This window comes from Pteropus medius, unplaced genomic scaffold (genome assembly GCF_902729225.1).
Source record: "Pteropus medius unplaced genomic scaffold, Ma_sr-lr_union100, whole genome shotgun sequence".
NCBI classification, from domain to species: Eukaryota; Metazoa; Chordata; class Mammalia; order Chiroptera; family Pteropodidae; genus Pteropus; species Pteropus medius.
Window position 1 is genome coordinate 271,893 of NW_024346980.1, and position 21,793 is coordinate 293,685.

The window sequence follows — 21,793 nt, forward strand, 5'->3', positions numbered from 1 at the left end:
CGGGGCAGGGCGCGCACGTGCGCAGAGGGGCTGGCGGGGCAGGGGAGCGGAGCGCACGAGCGGAGGGGCTGTGGGGCAGGGCGCGCACGTGCGCAGGCACATCCAGCATCCGCAAGGCGCAGCGGGCTCAGAACTCCTCGTGCACGTTGCGCGCGTAGTCCATGAGTTTGCTGCCCGTGAAGAACTCGCTGTATTTGAGCACCTCCTCGGGTTCCAGGTGCTGGTTCTGGTTCTCGTCGGCGATGGCGATCATCTGCTTGGCCTCGTTGAGTGCGTTGTACTCGTTCATGGGGTCCATGTAGTCCTGCACAGGGCTGGCTGCTCAGCGCTCGCCCCGCCCACCCCGGCCCCCAGTGGCGGCGCTGCGCCCTTGACTGCAGGTGTCTCAGTCCCCACTGGTACCCGACTGGGCCGTGAGAGCCCACTGGGGGGCGCCCCGGCCTTGGAAGCAGCAGGGCTTTACCACCGTAGCAGGCCATGGAAAGCGGCTCCTTGTCTACAACACCCTGCTAGCACAGATGCTGTAGGACGAGGATGTGGGTGTGTTCTGGAATGTTCTGGAATGCTGGCTCCAGGTTGGAAGTGGCTGGGGCGTGTGGGCATTACCTGGGTTGGGGGAGGGGGACCTGCCCAGCTGGAGTCAGGGGCCAGCAGGTCATAGGGTTTGTGACAGGGGCACCCCACACTCCGTCCCCGCGCGGCGCCCGCCCACCTCCAGCTCCGCCATGGTCACGATCCCGTCGTGGTCGGCGTCGATCAGCTCCTCAAACTCCTTCCTCCGGTCTCGCACCCAGCTGTCGTCCATGTCCTGGCCGCGCTGGCTCCCCACGGTGCCCACGGGCAGGGAGATGAACTCAGGCAGCGAGAGCTGCTTGTCGCCGTCCTGGTCTGCGGGAGGAGGTGGGTGGCCGCTCAGACCTCGAGTGGGCATGGGACCCCCAGGGCCACTCAGAAGTCAATCGAGAGAGTTGTGCAGCCAGATTTCCATTCTGTGAAATTTTAGCCCAAGGCTAAACATCCGCGCCTCACAGGACCTGCTGGGAACCTGGCTGAGGCCGAAGGCACCAGGCAGGGCCTGACCATCCCTCGTCCAGCAGCCACATGGCCTCCCGAGGCCACCCCCGTGCAGGACTGGCCAGTGCGCACTTCCCACCAGAAGGATCGGCTAGACGTGGACAGCGAGCCCACCATCTGGGCTTAGCCATTTAGCTATGATCCGCCCGGCCAGGTCACAGGGCGGGCCTCACCCAGGTCCCGGACGATCTCCTTGACCATGAACTTGAGCATGCCCCGGCTGTGCTCAGGGTGCAGGAATGACAGGAACTCGTCCTCAGTCAGCAGCAGGTCCGAGGGGGGGTTATCCGCCTGGTACCAGCGGTCTTTGAGGTTCTCCAGGACTTCCTGTGCTGAGAGAGACAAACCTGTGAGCACCTGGGCACTCAGAACACCTGCACGCAGCACAAACGCTCTGAGACATGCCGCCTGAGTGGGGGGCCAGCCTGGGCCAGGCGGTGTGGGAAGCCATGGGCCCTGCCCCTCGGAGGAGAGCTCGGTCTGCAAGAGAGTAGATGTCGCAGACCCAGCTCCCCAATACAGACTCCCCCAAACACGGACTCCCACAGATGCAGACCCCCATCCCAGACACAAACCCCTCAGGCACTCCCAACACAGATGCAGCCTCCCTCACTGAGCACCCCAGACACAGGTACAGCCACCCCATGAAGGCATCCCCTGATGCAGGTGCTGAACCCCATACACAGGAACAGCACCCTCAGACGCCAAACAGCCTGATGCAGGAACAGCCCCGATGCCCCCCTGATGCAGGAAGCAGCCCCCAGACGCAGGTGCAGCTCCTCCAATCCGATACCCCCACAGATGCGGCCCCCCAGCTGCTGCTGTGCCTGCCCACACCCTCACCCCCTGGGGCGGGGCAGGACTGCTCCATTCCCCTGTCACGAGGGTCAGGCATGGAAGGCTCTGAAGGAACCCCAGTTCCCAGCTGCAACTCGAGCGCGCCCCACTCTCTCTCCATGGGAAGGCCGGCATGGGGGTGAAGGCGGGGATTGCCACCCCAGGCCACATGGGGTCAGTAACCATCTGGGCTGTAACAGAGCGGTCACCCTCCGTAGGTCCCAGCTGGGCGAGCAGGAACAGGGATGCCCAAGTCTCGCCCGGTCACAGCCGGGTCACAGCCAGGTCACAGCCGGGGAACTGACAGGCGAGTCCCAACGCCTGTTGCTTTGCATTTACTGCTCTCTGGTGGACACAGGTTCCTGCTGACCTACTTTCAAATAGCAAACTGTGATCCACTGGTTGTTCCCCGTCTGCCCCACCACAGGGATGAGAGCCAGGGGGCTGGGCACACTCGCCACATCCACCTGGAGCCTGTGAACGGGTCTGATTTAGAAAAGAGGCTTTTGCAGTTGTGATGAGTCCATGGGGAACTTAAGTGGGGCTCTAAACCCAGTGGCACACAGGATGCAGACTGAAGGATGGGCCGAGAGCTGGAGGGACGTGGGGGACAGAGCGAGGGGCCCACACCCTGTCTGTGGTGCATTGTGCCAGGAGCCCCAGGAACCCACGCGTGCTGAGGGCCCCGAGCTCGCCTCTCAGCCCGCCCCCCCGTGTGCCCCAGGGCCCCCAGGCCCCCGACAGCTCCTCACTCCAACCCCTAGACTGAGCAAGGCAGCCACGGACTCGTCAGGCACGCAGGGGTGTGGGGGGAGGCGAGGGGCAGGCCGAGTGCGCCCGGGGAAGCTGTGGGCGGAGTGGGGACTCACACTCCCCCCTCCAGGTCCCGAAGTGGGGAGCACAGGCGCCAACTGCACATACGCCCGAGGCCCGGAGACAGACCAGCTCTCGAAGGTGGCAGGGCCCACTTCCCAAAGGCCACCCAGAAGCCAGCACTGGCAGGAGGACTGAGGCCCCCAGGGCCCCCCAGACACCTCCAGGGGACAGCCTGGACCTCAGGACAGATGGTGGAAACACAAACAGAAACAAGCGCGGAAAAGCAAACGACCACTTCGGAAAGAAAGGAGCGGCGTCGGCTCTACGGGGTTTAAAGGGGACACAACTGGAGCTCCGCGTGATGTCACGTTACCTGGGAGACAGGCGACCCGTCGCAGCATATGAGGGGTCTCCACGCTGCTCAGGAAGGGGTGAGACATCACGTAACTTCACACTATTACACAGAGACGCTGAGCGGGAAAAATAAGGGTGCAGGGCATAAAGAGCTGGGGAACGGGCGGCCCCCAATGGGACGCCGGAGAGCTGTCGGGTCACCATGCAGGCCACGTTCAAAGGTCACCCCTGAGAAGGGAAGGGGAGTCTCTAAATCCCACATCAGCAGAGGGAGAAAAAAATGGACGAAAAAAGAAGCCAAAAATATAAGTGGGCTTAATTCACCTGCTACCGAAAAAATTCAGTGGCTCACAAAATAAAACTACACTCTCAGTTCATCTTTAAAACAAACACTTTAGAAAGACTGAGAGCGAAGAGCACACTCGCCAGCGTCCCCGCCAAACACGGAGGACGAGACCCCGCAACTGAGGCCTGCCACAGAAGCGGAGGGGACACGCTCTGACTGACTGTGCGAGGGCAGTGTCACCCTGACACCAAAACCAGACAGAGCCATTACGAGAAAACGAGAGACGCAGAAATCCTCAACCAAATATTAGCGCACGGAACCCGACACCGTACAGAATTTATAGACTAGGTCCCAGGGAAGCAAAGCTGGCCCAGCGTTTGAAAACCAGTCAATGCCATCCATCCCACCAACAGGTAAAGATCTCGTGGGCACAACACTGGACACTGAGCAGCAGCCGACAAAACCCAGCACCCAATCGTAACCAAGACTCTCAGCAAGCGGCGGGGAGGGGACCCTCCAGCACGCGATGCGGCTGCAGGACCCACGGCAGGCGCGGCGCTAGTGTGGGAGCATGGAGCCTTCCCGCTGAGGCCAGGGACAAGGAGATGCCCGTCGTCACCCTGTCTAACGTCACACTGGGAGTCCCGGCAGAGGCGACAGACGAGGAAAGGAAATAAGAGGCAGGGAGCAAAGGACCAGTGTAAAACTCCTTGTTCCTGGAGGGTGCCAGGACCCCGCGGCGAGTCCGGGTCAACAGCAGCCGTGCAGGGCTGAGCGGTGAGGGTGAGGGTGAGGCTGCGGGGCGGAGCCGACACCCGGCGTCCGTTCCGAAACGAGCAAGCGCAAGGATCAGGACGAAAACTGCAGACACGCGGTAAGACGGGGAGAGGCTGCACCACAATGCCGGACGGGAGCCAGGCGGCAGCGGGGCGCGCCGTGGCCCACCGAGGGACACACCACTGTGGGCGTGGCGGACAGAGCACCGCAGAGGGCGAAGGGGCAGCGGGGATGCCACCAAGAGCTGAGGCACACTCAACCCACCAGCCAGGTGGACACAAGACAAATAGGGACAGTGTCACGACACGGGCACCAGATGCCTCAGGGGACTCCTGCACACAGTGTCCATTAAGAGACTGGATGTGACGGGACCATGGCGGGGGTGACAACTGCCAACGAGGAAGGGACAGGAGACACCCGACACGACCTGCGTCCTCATCAAGCCGCAACGCAACCACCCACATGGGAGCGCATGGTGCCGGGGGGTGGCATGGGGCTGGGGGCGGCAACAGCGAAGGGCACGTGTCTTTGCAGGACGCCAGAGAACTGCACTAATGTGCTCACCCCTTTCCCGTGTGCCCTGAGAACACGCGCCAGCGGCACATGAGGCTGCTGCGTCACCCCGAGAGAACTCGCGATCCCAGTCCTAACCTTGCCCCAGGTTTACCACGAAACTTCTCACTTTTATTATTATTTCCGCACCGTTCTGATGCATCGACGGTCTTTGGAAACAAATGACATCATCCTACTCGTGGCGTCCTAACACCAGCGCAGAGCCGCTTCCCTTCCAAAACCTGCTCGACTGCTGAGAACGTCCAATCCCAGAACCCGTGGGGCTCCCACGCGTGCGGGTGACACCGCTGTTGAACAGGTGTCAGCCGAAGACTCGTTTGCTGAATCGATTTGTGTTACGTCAGGATTAGAGATAAGTTCTGTTTAGAAATAACTCCAAGAATAGTTTTTATATTTTACTTTCACGTTGAAAACGAGTCAGATTTGCTTCAGCCTCAGAGCGTTTACGAAAAATTAACGCAGGTAGCAAGCTGCACTCTGATTTTCCACACGAGAAATGGTCAGCGGGTGCCTTCATGAGGCTGGGGAGGGTCTCCGTCCTCGTGCGGCTCCCCGCCATGCCCCACCCATCCTGCCACTGCACCAGGTCTGACGTCCTCCAGCCCACGGCTCCTGGCGCCTTGCGTCGCCCCCTCCCAGATCCTGAGCCCATCAAGGCCACCAGCTGCTCCCCTCTGCCCAGCGGGTGAGGCCGCTTGGTCTGCAGGGGCCTGGGGGGCCCAGCACTCACTCTCCTCATCCACCTTCAGCTCTGCGTGGCGCTTTATCTTCTCAGCAACTTCTCTCTCGTTGTGGCCTTTGCTCGCCAAGAACTTCACCTTGTACTCATCCCACGACACGCGGCCTGGAAAAGCAGATTGCCCTGTTAGGGTGTCTCACAGCGGACGTCTGTAAAGAGAGATACTCTGCTATGACTACAGTTAAAAACCTTGATGGAGGTGGCCACCAGGGCCACAGGTCCAGGAGGCCAAGTGGTTGGCGCCCTGGCCTGCGTCCTCCCTGCAGCACCAGCGAGGGCCCTCCCGGCTCCCACCCCCTCCAGTCTGGACGGTCAGGGTCAGGGTCAGGGTCGGGGCCGCACCGTCACCGTCGGGGTCCACAGCGCGGAAGTGCACCCTGCTCTCCTGGATGGCCTCCTGGAAGTGCTCGGCCGTCTTCTCCATGATCCAGCGCTGCAGCTCCTTGGCGCTGATCTTCCTGTCGGTGTTCACGTCCACCCTGCGGGCAGGCGCGCGAGTCAGACAAGGCCTGGGCCCCGAGGGACAGGTGGACAGAAGGGTGGCCAGGGGCTCCACGGGCAGCCGCAAACTGCCATGCACAGCCATGCATCCCACCTGGTGGGAATGTCGGGACACAGGGGTCAGGAAGGGCACTGGGACATCAGGAGTGGCCGGGGAACGTGGGCGGTGTGCTCCGCTGCTCAGCCTCACCACCCAGCAGCCTCTGAACCGCAGGAAGGTGAAGGGACCCTCCCCACCTGGCTGCACGACAGGCAGCGTCAGTGGCCCAAATCCACACCCAGTCTGCCCCGGTCACAGGTCAGAGCGGAGACGCCAGAGCAGGTCGTGTTTACTGACGCAGGCGGAGAGGACAGATGGAGCAACAGCGACGGTGCACGTGTGCATCATGCACGTGCACGGTCAGCAGGAGTTCGTGCATACTGAGCGCACACACGTGTGCCCTAGCTCTGTCTGCTGAGAGGACCCCGGCCGTGGCCCCCGGCAGCAGTGCCACACCCATGCCTGGACCACGGCTCTAAGTGTCATTCTTTCCCGGATGACTCACCCGAAGCAGTGTTTTGCTTGCCAACGGCCGTCAGGCCTTCACACCGGCCAGGGGGCCGTCCAGGAGGACAGCGCCACGGGTACGGCGGTGACGGCTGCCCCGCCTGCCGCACCGTCCTCATGTGGCTCCGGGAACCTGCCCTGGATCCTTTCTCCTGGGCCCTGGGCCTCGAGGCCCCTGGTCTGGTGGCGGCCTTCTCTACGGTCGCCTTGCCCTATGCCGAGGCCGCCACACACCTGCCCGGTGCCCCCGCGCACCCCTGATGACCAGGTCCTGCTGTCTCAGCCCCCTCTGCCTGCAGGCGCCTCACAGGCAGCCCGCCCACCCCACCCGCAGTGTCCCCCATACCATCGCCTCATCAGCAAGGCCTGGCTGCCCACGTCCGGGCCACCCGCCCCAGCCCCTCCCTCCTGGCCCGCGCCCACCTCACACTGCCTCCAGCTGCTCACCCCTGCCCGGCCCCTGCTCCTGGTCTCACTCCGCAGGCCGCCCACAAGGCACCGGGACTTCTCCCTCACCGGGCCCAAAGCACAGACGAGGGGGTGGAGGCCAACACGCACGGGGACTGGTGTCCAGCCGTCAAGGTCCTCGTCCTGAGCTCCTGCCATGGCCACCAGGCCCTCGCCTCTCTCGGGCGGCACCAAAGCCCCAGCCCATGTGCCCTGTGTGTGCGCTCACAGCAGACGACCTCCCCTCCATCTCCTTCCCAGAGCCAAAAGCCGCGAGTCCTGGGTCCCAACACGTGACCCTGTGGACCACAGCATAACACCCCAAGAGCCTGGAACCCACCAGGCCCGTGCTGCGTGGGGAGCCCCACTGAGCCACAGCCCCCCAAAACCTGAGGACCCTGCCCAGACCCAACACATGGCCTGCATACTTCGACCCCAATGTGTACCAGGTGAGCAAACCAATTCGATGCTGACAAGCCCAGGCTTGGCACTGTCACCCGCGGTAGCCCTGAAATGCCAAGCAGGCTCCACAGAGCTTCCGAGGTCCTCATCCTCTGCGTGGCCCCCCCCAGACCAATCCGCACACACCCCTCGCAGGGCCCTGCCATCACCCCCGCCCGTCCACCTCGTGTTCTTTCCACCATGTCAACCAGACGCACCGAGTGGAGCAAGCCACCCAGCGTGCCCTGCGCCCCTCGGCTCCGGGCGCCCACCGTGACCTGAAGACACCCCACACCTCATGGCCTCTGCCTCCTGCCAGGCCTCGTCCCACTGCCTTGCACCCGAGCAGGCACCGGCTTAAGGCCACCGCGCATGCCAGCCCCACAGGGTGCTGACGGGCACCGCTCCCTCGGCTGTAAGGTCCCGAGGACACAGGGCAGCCCCGGACTCGGAGCCTGTCCTGACCCGGGCACTGCTCAGGGCTGCGCGGTCCTCAGCTCAACCCCGAAACTTCCAGCTGAGAGCACGTGTCGCAGCACCGCCCTGCACAGCACGGCACCGCGCGGCCCCTCGTCGCCTACCTGGAGAAGATGAGCATCAGCTTCCTCCGGCTCTTCCGAGGCTCCGCGTCGTCCTCGAAGCCCCCTGCGTCCTTGCCCAGGAAGACCTCCTGGTGGAAGTCCTTGTTGAGGTGGCCGTCCATCTCCAGCTTCACCCCGTTCAGGTGGTCCGGGGGCAGGATCTCGTTCTCTTCCCTGTGGCCTGTCTTCTCCCGGGCAGATGAGTGGTTGGCCGGCCGGGCAGACACATCCATCAGGAGGAAGACCCCCAGGAGCCAGAGGCAGCCAGGAGCCAGGCCGCAGCGGGAAGCCTGCCTAGACGCCATGGCCACTGGATCTGGACCGCAGGAGGGCCTGCAAGCGTGGCCGGGAGCTGGGGAGGAAGGGGACGCAGGTGAGGAAGTGAGGCTAGAGATGCCATCACAGCACACCCGCCGCTGGGGCCCGCTGCAGGCCGCTAACCCGAGGCTGCCAGACGAGCAGCCGACGGTCCGGAAGAGGACGCAGAGGCACTGCGGGCCGGAGCCTGGCAGGCACTCCGCCGGGGAGACCCTCACTCTGCAGCACAGAGCACGACTCCACAGTTTCTCGGACCCACGGCGCGGCCTTATCTCCTCTTCCAAAGAGGAGGCTTTAGCTCCCGCCCCCCTACTCAGATCAACCCGCCTCTCCCCAACGCCCACAGCAGCCGCTCCCAGCTCTGCCTGCTTCCATCCCTCTCAGCATCGAGGCTGAGCAGAGTGATGGCAGCCCATCTCAGGACTTGTGAGCTCGGTGACCTCGGCTAAGCTACCTGACCTCCCCAGCACAGTTTTTCCCAAGGAAACAGGAAGATCCCTCTCCCATCCCAAGGCTTTGTGAGGACTGGGCCTGAGGCCAGCAAACACCCAAACCCGCCCAGCAGGGCACCGGCCTCTGCCCACCTTCCCGTCTCGATGACTCCTGTGCATGCTCACACACACGCGCACACACAGCACGTGCACACACACATGCACACACACATGCACTCACACACAAATGCATGTGGGCACACATACACATGTCGGCATGCAGGAGTGAACATGCCTGCACACATATATGCACCTATACAAGCACATCCACATATGCATGCACGCACACACACATGCCCACGTGTCCCTGCTCATGTTTACAGAGGAAAAATGAAAGGCCAGAGCACCCAGGAAGTCTGTCATCCCGGATGTACCTGGCCTGACAACAAAGCAACAAGGCCACCCCTCTGTCCGCATCGCCCTGTGAAGGATCCCACGGCCACAGGCACTCACGCCCAGCACTCAGCAATCCTAGCCCTCATCCGCACCTGTCCCTCCACCTGGTGCCTTCTCCAGGGTCCCTCTGAGCTAGAAACAGGGCCCAGCTGCCTCCCCAGCTCCCCATCTGGACCAACACAATTCCCCTGGCTCAAAGAGAACTCAGCTCCTTCCTGCCCCTTAACCTGTTCCTCTCATCATGTGCCCACCTGACACACATGGGTTGGTCCTTTCAGGTACAGCTGAGGCCCCACGTTCTCTGGCAGTCTTTACAGGGAGGAGCAGCAGAGGGGAGCCCACCAGCATCTGGGCACATTCACCCCAGGCCTGGGTGCTGTTTGCAGCCAAGGTGGAGCATGAGGGGTTCACGAACCACGGTACCTTCCAGCTGGCAAAACAGATGCCTGTGCTGATGGCAGCGCGGCCACCACACCACAGCCTAAGGCGCATGGGGACGGGCAGGCCAGCGGTTCCCCCAGGTGGTCTGGCAATGCTGACACAGTAGTCTTAGAGCTCTCTTTCTTTAGGTCCCTGGGGGCCTGCATCCTCCCCATACTCACTAGAGCTCACCAGCTGCCCAGCTGTGCTCTCTGTGTCGTGATGGTCCCCTGAGCCACATTTACTGGAACTCCTGTTTGTTGCCCATCGAGGACACGAGCCTGTACCCTCCTCAGCCGCAGCGTCCCCACGCCTGTCACACTACCCGCACACAGTAGGCATTGAATCAACTGAGTGAATAAATGCAGGCGCTTCTGCTACACCACGGTACACGTGTTCCTGAAAAGAGCATCCTGCAAAAGTGCACACTAAACACACGGCCTGTGCGAACAATAAAGGACAGGTGACTCAACACCTGGAACCTGAGCAGGAGAAAACCAGTGAGTGGTGCATCGGGGGCGTTACAGAGCGACAACGCTGAGTGCAGGCCCAGGCCCCGCACAGCCTGCAGTCGCCGAGGAAGGGAGCCAGACGCAGGGCCCACGTCTGCTCTCCTCCGTGTGGCAGAGGGTGTGCTGCTTTCCCGCTGGAGTGTAATTCTATCCCTACCATCCCAGCTCTCCTGGCCAGGAACGCAGCTGCTCAAAGCGAGATAACTTGCTCCTGGAGTCACCCCACGGGCTGCAGTCGTAAAACACACATCATGTCGAAATGAACTGTACTTTGCTCCTTGAAGCAACAAACTCGAGTCCCGGCTCGACTTATCTTGATGGGTAAGTGGTAAGACACTTTGCGCAAAGATAACTGTTAGGGACCGGGAGGTCAGTGAGACTTCCTCCCCTCTGTTCACATGTCTTGGTGAGCACACACTCCTGCGAACGCCGGCCACCTGCGAACGCCCTCGGCCTGCGCCCGCCCCCTGCAACGGCTCTGCAGGGCTCTGCCTGGGGGAGCCTAACCCCAGGGGCGTCGGTTCTTGGGGCGCAACCCAAGCAGGGAAGCCACCCTGGGATTCCCGGCCCAAGTGGATGCGACATCCCTCGGCCATCCCTGGGTGTCCGTCCCTGGGAAACTAATTTCTTGTCGCCGAAACACAAACGCTTACTCTAAAAGCTGTTAACCGGCTAGGAAGTCGCACTACCGGTGTGGAGAACGACTGTCGCTGGCTGAACCCAGCGCCAGGGCAAATCTTCACAAAGCCCTACCAGTGAGGGGTCGCAGCCCACCTTTTTGGCGACGAGGACGGTGAGGTCGCCCCGCGGTGAGCACGGGGTCCGCCGCCTCCCGAGACCGCGCGTCCCTCGGCCCATTTCCCCGACATCGGCGGGCCAGGCCAGCAGGGTCCGCGGCCCCAAGGCGCGCCCCACTCCGCCCCGGAGCCCGACCGGCCTCCGCCCCGCCCCCCCGCGCCCCGCCCGGGCCCTCACTCACCGCCCAGGATCCGCCAAGAACAGCCGAGCGCCGGGAAGCCTCCAACGGGACTCGTCTAGGTCGCGGCCATCTTTCTTCCGGGAAGAGGCGGGCCTCGGGGGCGGGGCGGAAGAGCGCGACCTCGGCGTGGGGATGCCGGCTCCGCCATCTTCCCTCCGGGCGGAAGTGGCCGCACGGCCATCCAATGAGAAGGGCGCATGGGGTCACGTGAGGGCCCGGCCGGCCCGCAGCTTCGCGGCCGGTCGAGCTCAGGGTCTCGGCGCGCTCGTGGGCCGGCCGAGGCGCCATGAAGCTGCCGCGGCGCGCGTGGCGGCACCGGACGGCGCTGGGCTTGGGCGCCCTGGCATTGTGCGGCGCCACGCTGCTCTACCTGGCGCGCTGCACGGCCGAGGGGCCCCGCCCGCCGCCCGGCCGCGACCCCGGCCCCGGGCCCCCGGCCGCCGGGCCCGCGCGCGCCGCCGCCTTCCTGGCCGTGCTGGTGGCCAGCGCGCCGCGGGCAGTAGAGCGGCGCAGCGTGGTCCGCGGCACGTGGCTGGCGGCGGCGCGGCGCGGCAGCCCGGGCGACGTGTGGGCGCGCTTCGCGGTGGGCACGGGCGGCCTGGGCGCCGAGGAGCGGCGCGCCCTGGAGCGCGAGCAGGCGCGGCACGGGGACCTGCTGCTGCTGCCCGCGCTGCGCGACGCGTACGAGAACCTCACCGCCAAGGTGCTCGCCATGCTGGCCTGGCTAGACGAGCACGTGGCCTTCGAGTTCGTGCTCAAGGCGGACGACGACTCGTTCGCGCGGCTGGACGCTCTGTTGGCCGATCTGCACGCCCGCGACCCCGCGCGTCGCCGTCGCCTCTACTGGGGCTTCTTCTCGGGCCGCGGCCGCGTCAAGCCCGGGGGGCGCTGGCGCGAGGCGGCCTGGCAGCTCTGCGACTACTACCTACCCTACGCGCTGGGCGGCGGCTACGTGCTCTCGGCCGACCTGGTGCGCTACCTGCGCCTGAGCCGCGAGTATCTGCGCGCCTGGCACAGCGAAGACGTGTCGCTGGGTGCCTGGCTGGCGCCCGTGGACGTGCAGCGCGAGCACGACCCGCGCTTCGACACCGAGTACAAGTCCCGCGGCTGCAGCAACCAGTACCTGGTGACACACAAGCAGAGCCTGGAGGACATGCTAGAGAAGCACCAGACGCTGTCGCGCGAGGGCCGCCTGTGCAAGCAGGAGGTGCAGCTGCGCCTCTCTTACGTCTACGACTGGTCCGCGCCGCCCTCGCAGTGCTGCCAGCGGAAGGAGGGCATCCCCTGAGCGCGACGCCGCACTTGCGACAGCGGAACTCACCCGGGACAACCAGCGCACAGGGGCAGGAGGCTCCAGGAGGCCAGGACAGTCACCTCGGAAGGTGGCGGCGACAGTGAGTCTTTCTGGAGCCCCTCACTGGGGAAGCTGACAGGTCTGGCCAGTTGTCTGGGAGAGTCCAGCCTTCACGGAGAACCCGGTCTATACGCGGATGCGTGGGCAGAACCTCCCGCGCTGCAGGCGCTTGCAGCCCCGTCCCAGCCTGTTCTCTTGCCGTCCTGTCCCAAGACAGAGACAACGAGCCAAGGGTCAGAGCTGATGGGCGCTTGCAGAACATGACCCTGAAGACAGTCTGACTTGTCAAGGGGGGGGACATCCACCGTATTATCTGTCCACCGAGGATGCCACTGCATGAGACCCCTAATGGCTGTAAACTGACCGCAGCCCTTGCCAGTCACAGTCTGCCCACGTGCTGCAATCCAGTGGCTTTTATCAAACTGCCGCTGCTTTGTACCACTTGGTTACCTTCCTTTGCATCCCACGTTGGTGTCATTTATTGTGTCTAAGTCTAAGGTCAAACTCTGTCTTGTTAATTAGCTCTCCTGGTATTGTGAGTGTGTCTCCCTAGAGGGAATTTGTGGTAAATGGGATTCAGGGCTTGCCTGTGATTTATTTATAAATACTGTACATTTGTGTAGGTACGAGTGTCGGTTGGAAGTATGTGGATATCAGTATTTTTTAAGTTATTTGAGAAGACTTCTGTGAGAACTTGGAATTTGTGAGTTAATCTGTTTTTACAGCGCGAGTTCCTGCATGCGTGTTTAAACGTGGAAGAATTTTAAAACTGTCCATTTTTCTTTTCAGTTTACACATAAGTCAGTCTCGTCGTCTGCCTCTGAGAAGACTTTCCTTTTAAGGCCTCCCCGCAGTCGCACGAGCGCGTGTTTCTTGCTCTCGTCCCTATTATTTTAGACTTGGGGCCCAAATTCCAGGAATCTGAACCCTTGGAAGTGTTGATGAGGGTTCCCAAACCCTGTCTTAAGAAAACAGGCCTCGCTCGCTGGCGGGTGCGTGCCTCTGGCTGCGCTGCGGATGGCCACCTCTCGTGTCTGCAGAGCAGGGTCTCCGTTTTCCCCTGAAACGTGGAAGTCAGCGCTGTGGTCAGTAAAGAGGCTGCAGGCCGCGTGAGCCCTCCCCGGCCGGGCCGCGCGTGAACTCCGTGCACTGTCTGGGCAGCCGGGCTGTGCTGCCCCTGTGCCCTCTGCGCTAGGCCTGTAAACGGGCTGCCAGCCTCTGACTTGCCTCTTCCTTGCCGTTCTAGTACATTCTCAGGCGTGGGTGAGCAGCCGCCTCCTCAGCTCAGCCGCCGTGACCGACCCCGCAGACAGCCCCATAACAGACGGTCATGCCCCACTGTGCAGGGGGCTGCGGGTCCTCTGGTGAGGCTTCTTCCTGCAGACACGTGGCGGGGGGGAAGCCAGAGCAAGCTCCCTGGGGTCCCTTCTTCTAAGGACATTGATCCGTGGGGACGGAGGAGGGCAGGGACACCCTCTTGACTCATCTCCCCTAGTCACCTCCCAAAGACCAAGCCTCATGACACCGTCGCACAGCAGGAAGGGCTCACTGAATTCAGGGAACACAATTAGTTCATAGCGGGTTCAGGTTATTTTTGTTTAAAGGAAGAAGGATGCGTAGAACTCAGGGTCTTGGGTGGGGGGGCGTTGTGTGCTTAGTGACCTTCAGAAGGTAGAGGCTGGACCAGAGAGGTCCCAAGATTCCACCTGGTTCTGATGACCAGGTGAGTGCGAGCTTCCTGATTGGCGACCTTGAGCCAGAACGGGCAGCCCCTGCCTGCACCTCATTCACGGGACAAGGACCCACGAGAGGATCCAGGTTTGAGGTACCAGAGTAAGCAGAACGGGGACTTGCCCCCAGCGGGGTGCTAACAGCAGCAGGACCCGGTTCCTGCCAGCCATCGTTGCCTGGGCTGTTTTGTCAACTTAGGTCACTGGGCCGTTGGCGTGCACACGCTTCCCGTCTTCCAGGCAAGGCAGAGCCCGAGGACAGACTGCTGAGGCCCCGGGGCCAGTGTCGGAGCCAGGACTCGAGGGCTGGGCCCCGGATCCTGCCCGGCACCACCGGGTCCGGCCACAGCATCCAAGTTTCTCCTGAGAGTGGGTCCTGCGCGATGTGCAGCGCCCATGTCCACGACCCGTGGTAGGGCATCCACGAGCCAGGCACAAGTCTTCAGGGGCAGCCTGAGCCTTGACCGCTGACCCACGTGTGCAACAAGATTTGACCACAGAAATGGAAATTTCACATTGTTAAACCTAAAACACTAAGGTTCACAGCAGACCACCCCCTGGGCTGACCACACACCCACACCACAGTTGTGACATCAGGGTTCCGTCGAAGCTGAAGGCTGGCAAGCCACAACACCCTGTGCCTGAGGTCCTGGAGGCCGTTCCCACTGGCCCCGATGGCTCCTGGCCTCCTCCGGCCTCCTCCGGCCTCTCCTCCACTCTCGTCCACTCTCCTGTCCACCGGCTTTCCCGGCCCTGGTGCTGGACCCTCCCCGCTCCCTGGCCCCTGCCCCACCCCACGGCTCCTCTTGGCCAGGGACTATCTGTGCCACCTGGACATGTGTGCCCTGTAGACCAGGGGCTAAGCCCAGGGCCCAGGAGATGCGGATGTGGGGCCACCAAACCAGTGTTTATGAGATAACTGAGGACATAGGACAACTAACTTTTCTTCCAGCCAAACTGTCCCCTCCCTGAATGTCGCCAGAGCTCTCCCTTGTGGGCGCTCTCAAGGGGAGGTGGCTGGGAGCTTGGCTGCTGGGGGACCATGATGAGACATCAGCTGCCGCTCACCCCCGGTAGCGGCCCCTTCACTGTCCCTCGGTGAGGAGGTGCCCCTCCCAGCTCCCAGAGCCAGAAAGCTGGAAGCTCCCAGCACCCACCACGGCCCAAGGAGTCGGCAAGCGAGGACAGGTCACGTGCTGCCTGCTCATTTCTGTTACACTGTCGGATGACGAAGCCACACAGGTGGGGACAGATAAATGCTGACAGGGGCCAAGGGTCAGTGCAAATGTCAACTGGCTGACATTGTCCTTTGGTTTTGCAAACCCTGCCATCGGGGGGTCTGGACAAGGGGTGCACCTGACCTCCATGTGTCGTTTCTCACACCGCACGGGAGTCTGCGATTACCTCGATTTTAAAAGTTTGGCTTAAATGGGGGTTTGCCCAGGCCGGAGGACAGTGGTTCAGGAAGGGCTGGAGGCTTGGGGTGAGCTCCCAGGAGGCACGCCACGCCCTCAGCACTGGGGGCTTCGGGCCTTTTCTGGGCCCTGCACCCGCCCAGCCCTGTGCACACAGTACGCTCCTGGTCACCCCAAGGGTGGCAGGGCTCCCCATCCCCAGTGCTGCTGTGTGTACCAGGTGTACCCAGTAAGCTTTGGTCACAGGAAGGTCCCTGGCCTCCACGTGCACGCGATAAAAATAGGCCCGTCCGGTTTCAGAGCCCCGCCCCGGGCACCTGGCCCTCAGCACCTTGCCAGACCCAGGGAGGGGCCTGGGCGGCCCTGAGAGGCTGCCCGCACATGGCCTTGCGCCTGGAGCAGGAGAGCTGAGCAGGGCGCCCGGGGGGCACGAGCTGTCGCGTGGGCTGTGCCCACGGCCTGCCCTCAGCCCTGCTGCCCGTCCCCCGTCACCTCTCCACCCCCAGGCCCCCTCTCCTGCTCCTGGCCGCAGCCCCCTCTGGCCTCCATACTGGGGCCTTGCCAGGCATCTCGATGCAGTCTGTGGTTTGAGTGAGGGCCACCTCCTCGGGGAGGCACATTCAGACCACCTGCCAATCACGAGGGGCCAGGAGTAAGACCAGGAGACCCTCCTTGCTGGGCTATCCATTTGGAGGACACGGGCCGGGAGGCGGAGCTGGCACTGCCAGGCGCCCCAGAAGCCATGGCTCGGTTCTGGGCTGATGCCTCAGAGGGGCCTGGTGGCTGCCCCGGTGTCCCCGGTGCAGCCTTGGGATGCAAGTGCTGGTTGTGTCTGGGTCCCCTCAAACCTTCACAGGGGTCTCCATCAGTCCACCCACCTGTGGGGCCTTTGCTTGGCTGTGGTCACGGTTCTTAAGGACCCTGCCGTGGGTATAATTCTGTCCCCAAAATATGCTCAAGACCTGCCCCCCCAGTAACTACAAGTGGAAATAGGGTCTTTGCAGGTGTACTTAAGGTAAGACGAAGTCACCAGGGCAGGTCCTACTTCAATATAACTGGTGTCCTTGTACGAGGCAGAGACAGGCCCATGAGGACAAGACCATGTGACCACCGGAAGAGACCGAGCAACCATGCAGCTGTGGGCGGGAACGGGGAAAGGCTTGACAGGAGTGTGGCCTGCTGGCCCCTGGGCTCGGCTCCCAGCCCCCGTCTGTGGCGCTCGGGGACTAGCGCAGCTCCCCGTCCTTGTCCCTCCCAACTCTGGGTGCTCCGTGGGCACTCGCCAAGCTCACTGACCCCTCGGCCCCTGACCGAGCCCAACCCTCTCCACTCCCGAGGCACAGCACACACCTGTCCAGCCTCTGGCTAGGTGGATGGGGCCCTGCCATGGCCACGTGCCCAGGTGGCCCCACAGCCCTCGGAGGCTGCATCCCTCGGGCCTCCTGGCCCCCACGTCCCTCCCATCCATGGGCCTGGCCCTCACCCCTCACTGGCTGCCCTCAGCCCAGAGCGCCCAGGGTCAGCTCCTCTCGCTGCCCCAGCTGCTGGGCACCCTGTCCGTTGCGAGACGGCTGACTGGTCACCCAGGGCCCCAGGAACACATGGCAGCTGTCCACGGACAGGCCTCAACCCCCCAGGGGCCGCAGTGAGCCATGTCCGAGGTGCTGGTGTGGCAGGGAGCCCAGTTGAACGGCGACGCCTGGTTCGCTCCTGTGCCCGCGCTCCAGCTCCGGGGCCCTGGGGTGCGTTCCCCCTGAACAACGCGCTCTGGGTTGACTGACACTGTCCCCCGGGCACCCGGGGAGCAGTGGTGAGGCCTCCACGCGTGTCCTGACACCTCGGCCGCCCTCTGCCCACCCCGCGGGCCCGGCCTTGGAGCAAATATGGGCACCGGGGTGGGGGTGGGGTCTCAGTGCAGCCCCTGTGGGTCTCTTTGTCCTACAGCCCTGAGGCACTCCAGTCCCCGGCCTCCTCTGGGGGTCACCACCCGGCCCCCAACCCAGAGGACCCTGCCGTAGCCTTGGGAGCTGGGACAGCTACCGTCACCCACCGCGGCCCCCTTGGCCGTCTGCACTCTTTCTTTAGGGCCAGGGTGGCCTCACACCCTCAGTTCTACACCCCCACCTCACCCCCCCACCCCGGTAAGGGAAGTGCCAGGTCATCCCCAGAGCCGACCCTCCTCCAGCTATCCTCCCAGCTTCCCTCCACCCGCCCCGCCCACTCCCAGCCGTTCCCCGGGCAGCCTCAGGCCTCCGCTCAGGTGCAGGGCCAAGGCCACGGTGGGGCAGGGGTGTACGCTCCCCTGGGAATGTGCCCCGCCCCTCCTCTCTCACTGGCTGAAACCCTGGACCTTCATGGAAACAAGTGACTCAGGAAAGATCAGGGGCTCCCGGGAGGCGGGGCAGGGCACCCAGGGATGCTCAGCCCTGGGCCAGGGGCGCGAGATGTGGGACCCCACTCCAGAAGCCACCACAGTCACCCGGGGCAGAGGCTGGGCAGAGGGGCAGCCCCAGTGCCAGCACTGGCTAGGGCGGGGAGCCTGCCAGAGCTGCCCCAGACACCCAGCCGGGCAGCCGCTAGGGCGGGTAGAGAGACTCCCTCCCTTCCTGGACATAGGCCGGAGGCCGCACCTGGGCCATCTCGGGGTGGCCTGAAGGCCCCTTCAGAGGAGTCTCCGCTTGAGCCTGGAGCTGAAGGCTCCGCATCCTGGGGAGGGGGCGTTGCAGCCAGGTGAGCAGTGGGACCTGGAAGCCAGGGAGGCCCAGGCCATGGGGGAAGGTGGCAGCAAGGGCCAGCCGCTGGCCTGGCCACTCAGCCGAACGGTCGCCTGTACCCACATTCACAGGTGGTGCCCTGAGGCCTCTGGCTCAGGTCCCCAGGGCCCAGCTCCTGACCAGCAGGGGCCGTGGTGGGTAGGAGGCAGAGTCCACAGAGCAGCGCTCTCTGGCCGCGCCCCCGGGTCAGTACGAGGCCAGGGACCCCGGTGCCTGGGCGTGGAAGCTGGACAATGGTCGGCTCCGTCTTCAGGAAACACCGCAGGTGGCGGCCAGACCTCCGTGGCCCGGCTGCAGAAGCCCAGAGAGGGCCCTCGTCCAGCTCCCGCCTCCCGCTGATCCAGGGCCTAGCCCAGCTGGTGACCCGAGAAGGAAACCCCAGTCCTGGCCCCTCCCTCCAGTGGCGTCTGAGGGTCTCACAGAACAGCCCCCAAGGGGCCCTCGCCCTCACAGCCGCCCACCTGACCCCGCCAGGGAGTGGCAGGGAGTCGGGGGGGGGCGGCCAGAGGCAGGCCCTCAGGCTCCAGGGGAGGGATCGGGCAGCGGCCAGTGCTGCAGGCCTGGAAGTGCCTCCTGGGATCTGGCCTTGGTGTGTCCTGCTGTGGGGACCCCTTGGGCTGCAGGGGACAGGGGGCTGAGGAGCTGCTTCTACAGACACTCATTCGGGTCGGAAGCAGAGTCTTGCTTGGCCCTCTGACATCCGTCCTGTTCGCTCCTGTTCTCACTGCCACCCCCACACAGCCAGGTTCTGACAGAGCCGCCCGGAGGGGCCGCGGGCACAGGCGGGGGTCCCCACTGCCCTCACCACGCCCCCGGGTGTGTGTGTGACACACTGACTGTTGCAAAACTGATGTTATCGCACCAGGAGCCCGTGAGTCACTGCTGGAGAGCGAGGCTGCACCCCAAACCCTCCGAACAAAGGCCCTTTGTCCCCCGAGGCGTCCGCCCCCACCAGGCGGCCTGTGCTCACTGTCAGACAAGCAGGTGGGCGGGTGGGCTGCTGGTGGCCGCAGGCACAAGCATGGGCAGGACGCACTTCCCGGCCACCGCGACCCAGCTCCGGGGCCAGGCTGTGGGAGACCCTGGGCTGCGGAGGCCCAGCTCCTGGGTCCACTCAGGTTGCTGAGGCCAGAGATCCAGCACCCGGCGCCCCTGAATAGAGCCCGCAGTCATGCCGAGCTCGGAGCCCACGGGGCACAGTGGCCGAGCCCGGACGGTGAGTGGAGCCTGGGACACAGGCCCCTGGGTCAGCACCCAGTGTACAGGACGGAGGCCTGTGGCCCCAGGGGCTGGTGCTGCACGGGACAGGGTGCTGGGCACCCCTCCCTGGCGCAAGGCCCCAGGTCAGTGGCACTTCCCCGCCTCGGGGTCCAGCAGGTTCGTGGCCACCAGCCCGCCCACCCAGCACGAAGGGCTCGTGGGCTGGCCAATGGCAGCTGGTGCCCCTGACACAAGGACCCCGACCACAGCCAGTCCTGAGCTCAGTGACTGGCCAGCCGGGGGCTCCAGGTCCCAGACTCCTGCCCTGTGTTTGCTCCCAAGGGGCCTGTAGTTCCAGTTCAGCCAAGGGAGGCAGGGTCCCAGGGCCAAGAGAGAAGACACACAGATCCCACCCCCCACGCCACACACAGAACCAGGAGCATCGCTGCAGCCCCTTCGAGCAGAGACAGCATCACAGCCACCGAGGACACGTGGGGTCAGCACAGGGTCGGCAGGGAGCCAGGAACACGCAGACCCAGTGACAGGAGCACAGTGTCCCCCATGTCCCAGGCCACTTAGTGAGTCCAGGATGTTGGGTCTGGGTGTGAGAACCTCCCAGAGGTGCAGGGAGGGTCCTGCCTGGGGGCAGGCAGCCCAAGGGGCCCTCGGAGCAGAACCCCTCTCGCCCCCAGCCCCAACCCGAGGCAGGCAAAGTCAGACCCGAAGGTGGGCTCTGGCACAAGAGGCCCGCCTGTCCTGGCCGCACCCTGGGTTTGCAGCCTCCCCTGTCCTACCCCACAGCCCCAGAGACCATGGGAGGTGGGGCCAGGCCGCCTTCTTGCTCACAGCCAGGCGCCCCCCCGCCCGTGCCCACCTCGACCCTCTCTACTCCTGCCAGTGCCTGGGGGGGCCCTGCGGCCCAGCTGGCGGCCAGTCCTGGCCCCTGAGAGGACTTTCCAGCTGTCCAAGCCAGACGCCCACATTCCTGTCTGCACTCAAACTGACAGCAGCCGAGGCGTGGGGGGTCTGGCTGTGATCCAACACGGAGAACCCCCTGCCCCCAGCACCCGGGGGTCACCTCGGAGCCAGGAAGGGCGGGTCAAGTGCAGCCTGGCTGTGGCCCCCAGACCAGGGCTTGGGACACGCAGGCCCAGCGCCCACGCAGCAGGCGCAGGTCACACAGAGGTTCTGGGAAGCGAGCCTAGGAGGGGGTCGGCGAGGCCAGCCCGGCACCTCCTGCTGCCCCAGACGGGGCTCAGGTCAGGGGTCAGCCCAAGGCCGTCTAGCACTGTGCACTGCGCTGACCACTCTGGCTCTGGCCCCAGCCAGACATTTAGGCCACCCCAGGGCCCAGCTCTAAAACCAGAGGCCAGGCCAGGAAAACAGCCCCATCTCCCAGGCTCCCTCGTCCCCCAGGGATCCCCGGCGAGCCCCCTGCCCTAAGCAAGGCAGCTCTGGCCCAGCCTGTGTCCTACTCACAGGGCCTCCTCAGGCTGGGTGGGCGTGACCACGAGGGCGCAGGGCCCCTCAGGGAGCTTACTGAACGCCGCGGTTTGGGTCGGGCCCAGGAGACAGTGTGGCTGGGATGGGTCATACAGCTGGGTCCAGGGTGGGCCTTGTTTCCACTGGGGTCAGCCTGTGTCCTTCAGGGCTGATCTGGGCCTGGGGCCTGCATCCTGAGTCCTGGGCCACCCCAGTTCACGTTCCTGGACCTCCCCATGGCAGTCACTGCCACCCCCCAAGCCCCCACCCCTTGCTCCTGCACCCCAGCTGTGGGGGCTGAAGACGGCACATTCCAGGGGCCTCGCGGCTGAGTGGTAATGACCTCCCATTAGGGGCAGAGACGGGGAGGAGGACAGACAGGAGGCGGGCGAGGCAGGCGCCAGGACGGGCTTCCCCAGCCCTGGCCACCTGCCACCTGCCACCGAGCGCTCCGAGGGGCCGGCCAGGCCGCGCTCCCTCCCCTCGTCTCTCGTCTCTCGTCTCCTCGTCTGTCTCGTCTGCCCATCGCTCCTGGCGGGGCCTGGGGCCCGTCTCTGGGTCTGGGTCTGGGTCTCCAGCTCTGTCATCACAGCCCCCTGCAGCGGGTCTGGATGAGGAGGTGACATCAGCCCCTCGCGGGCCGGGCAGTCGTGGGGATGGATTGATGTCGAAGGACCCAGGCAAGGCTGAGAGGATCTGGCGGGGGCGCTGGCCGCCACCCCTCAACATCCCCACCGGGCACCCAGGGG

The 21,793-nt window shown here is 64.2% G+C and overlaps 2 protein-coding genes across 2 annotated transcripts; one reads left to right on the top strand and one right to left on the bottom strand.

Annotated features, from left to right (window-relative positions):
* Positions 1 to 22: 22 nt before the first annotated feature.
* SDF4 (stromal cell derived factor 4) lies at positions 23 to 11,245 on the bottom strand. The gene is made up of 7 exons (XM_039876797.1): positions 11,090 to 11,245; positions 7,974 to 8,325; positions 5,799 to 5,935; positions 5,448 to 5,561; positions 1,248 to 1,406; positions 713 to 888; positions 23 to 304 (listed from the first exon to the last, which is right to left on the bottom strand). Exons 2-7 carry the CDS (start codon positions 8,276 to 8,278, stop codon positions 128 to 130), a joined length of 1,068 nt encoding a protein of 355 aa, XP_039732731.1. The 5' UTR covers positions 8,279 to 8,325; positions 11,090 to 11,245; the 3' UTR covers positions 23 to 127.
* A 65-nt stretch (positions 11,246 to 11,310) lies between these two features.
* Positions 11,311 to 13,217, top strand: B3GALT6 (beta-1,3-galactosyltransferase 6). The gene has a single exon (XM_039876798.1). It carries the CDS (start codon positions 11,376 to 11,378, stop codon positions 12,375 to 12,377), a length of 1,002 nt encoding a protein of 333 aa, XP_039732732.1. The 5' UTR covers positions 11,311 to 11,375; the 3' UTR covers positions 12,378 to 13,217.
* Positions 13,218 to 21,793: the final 8,576 nt, after the last annotated feature.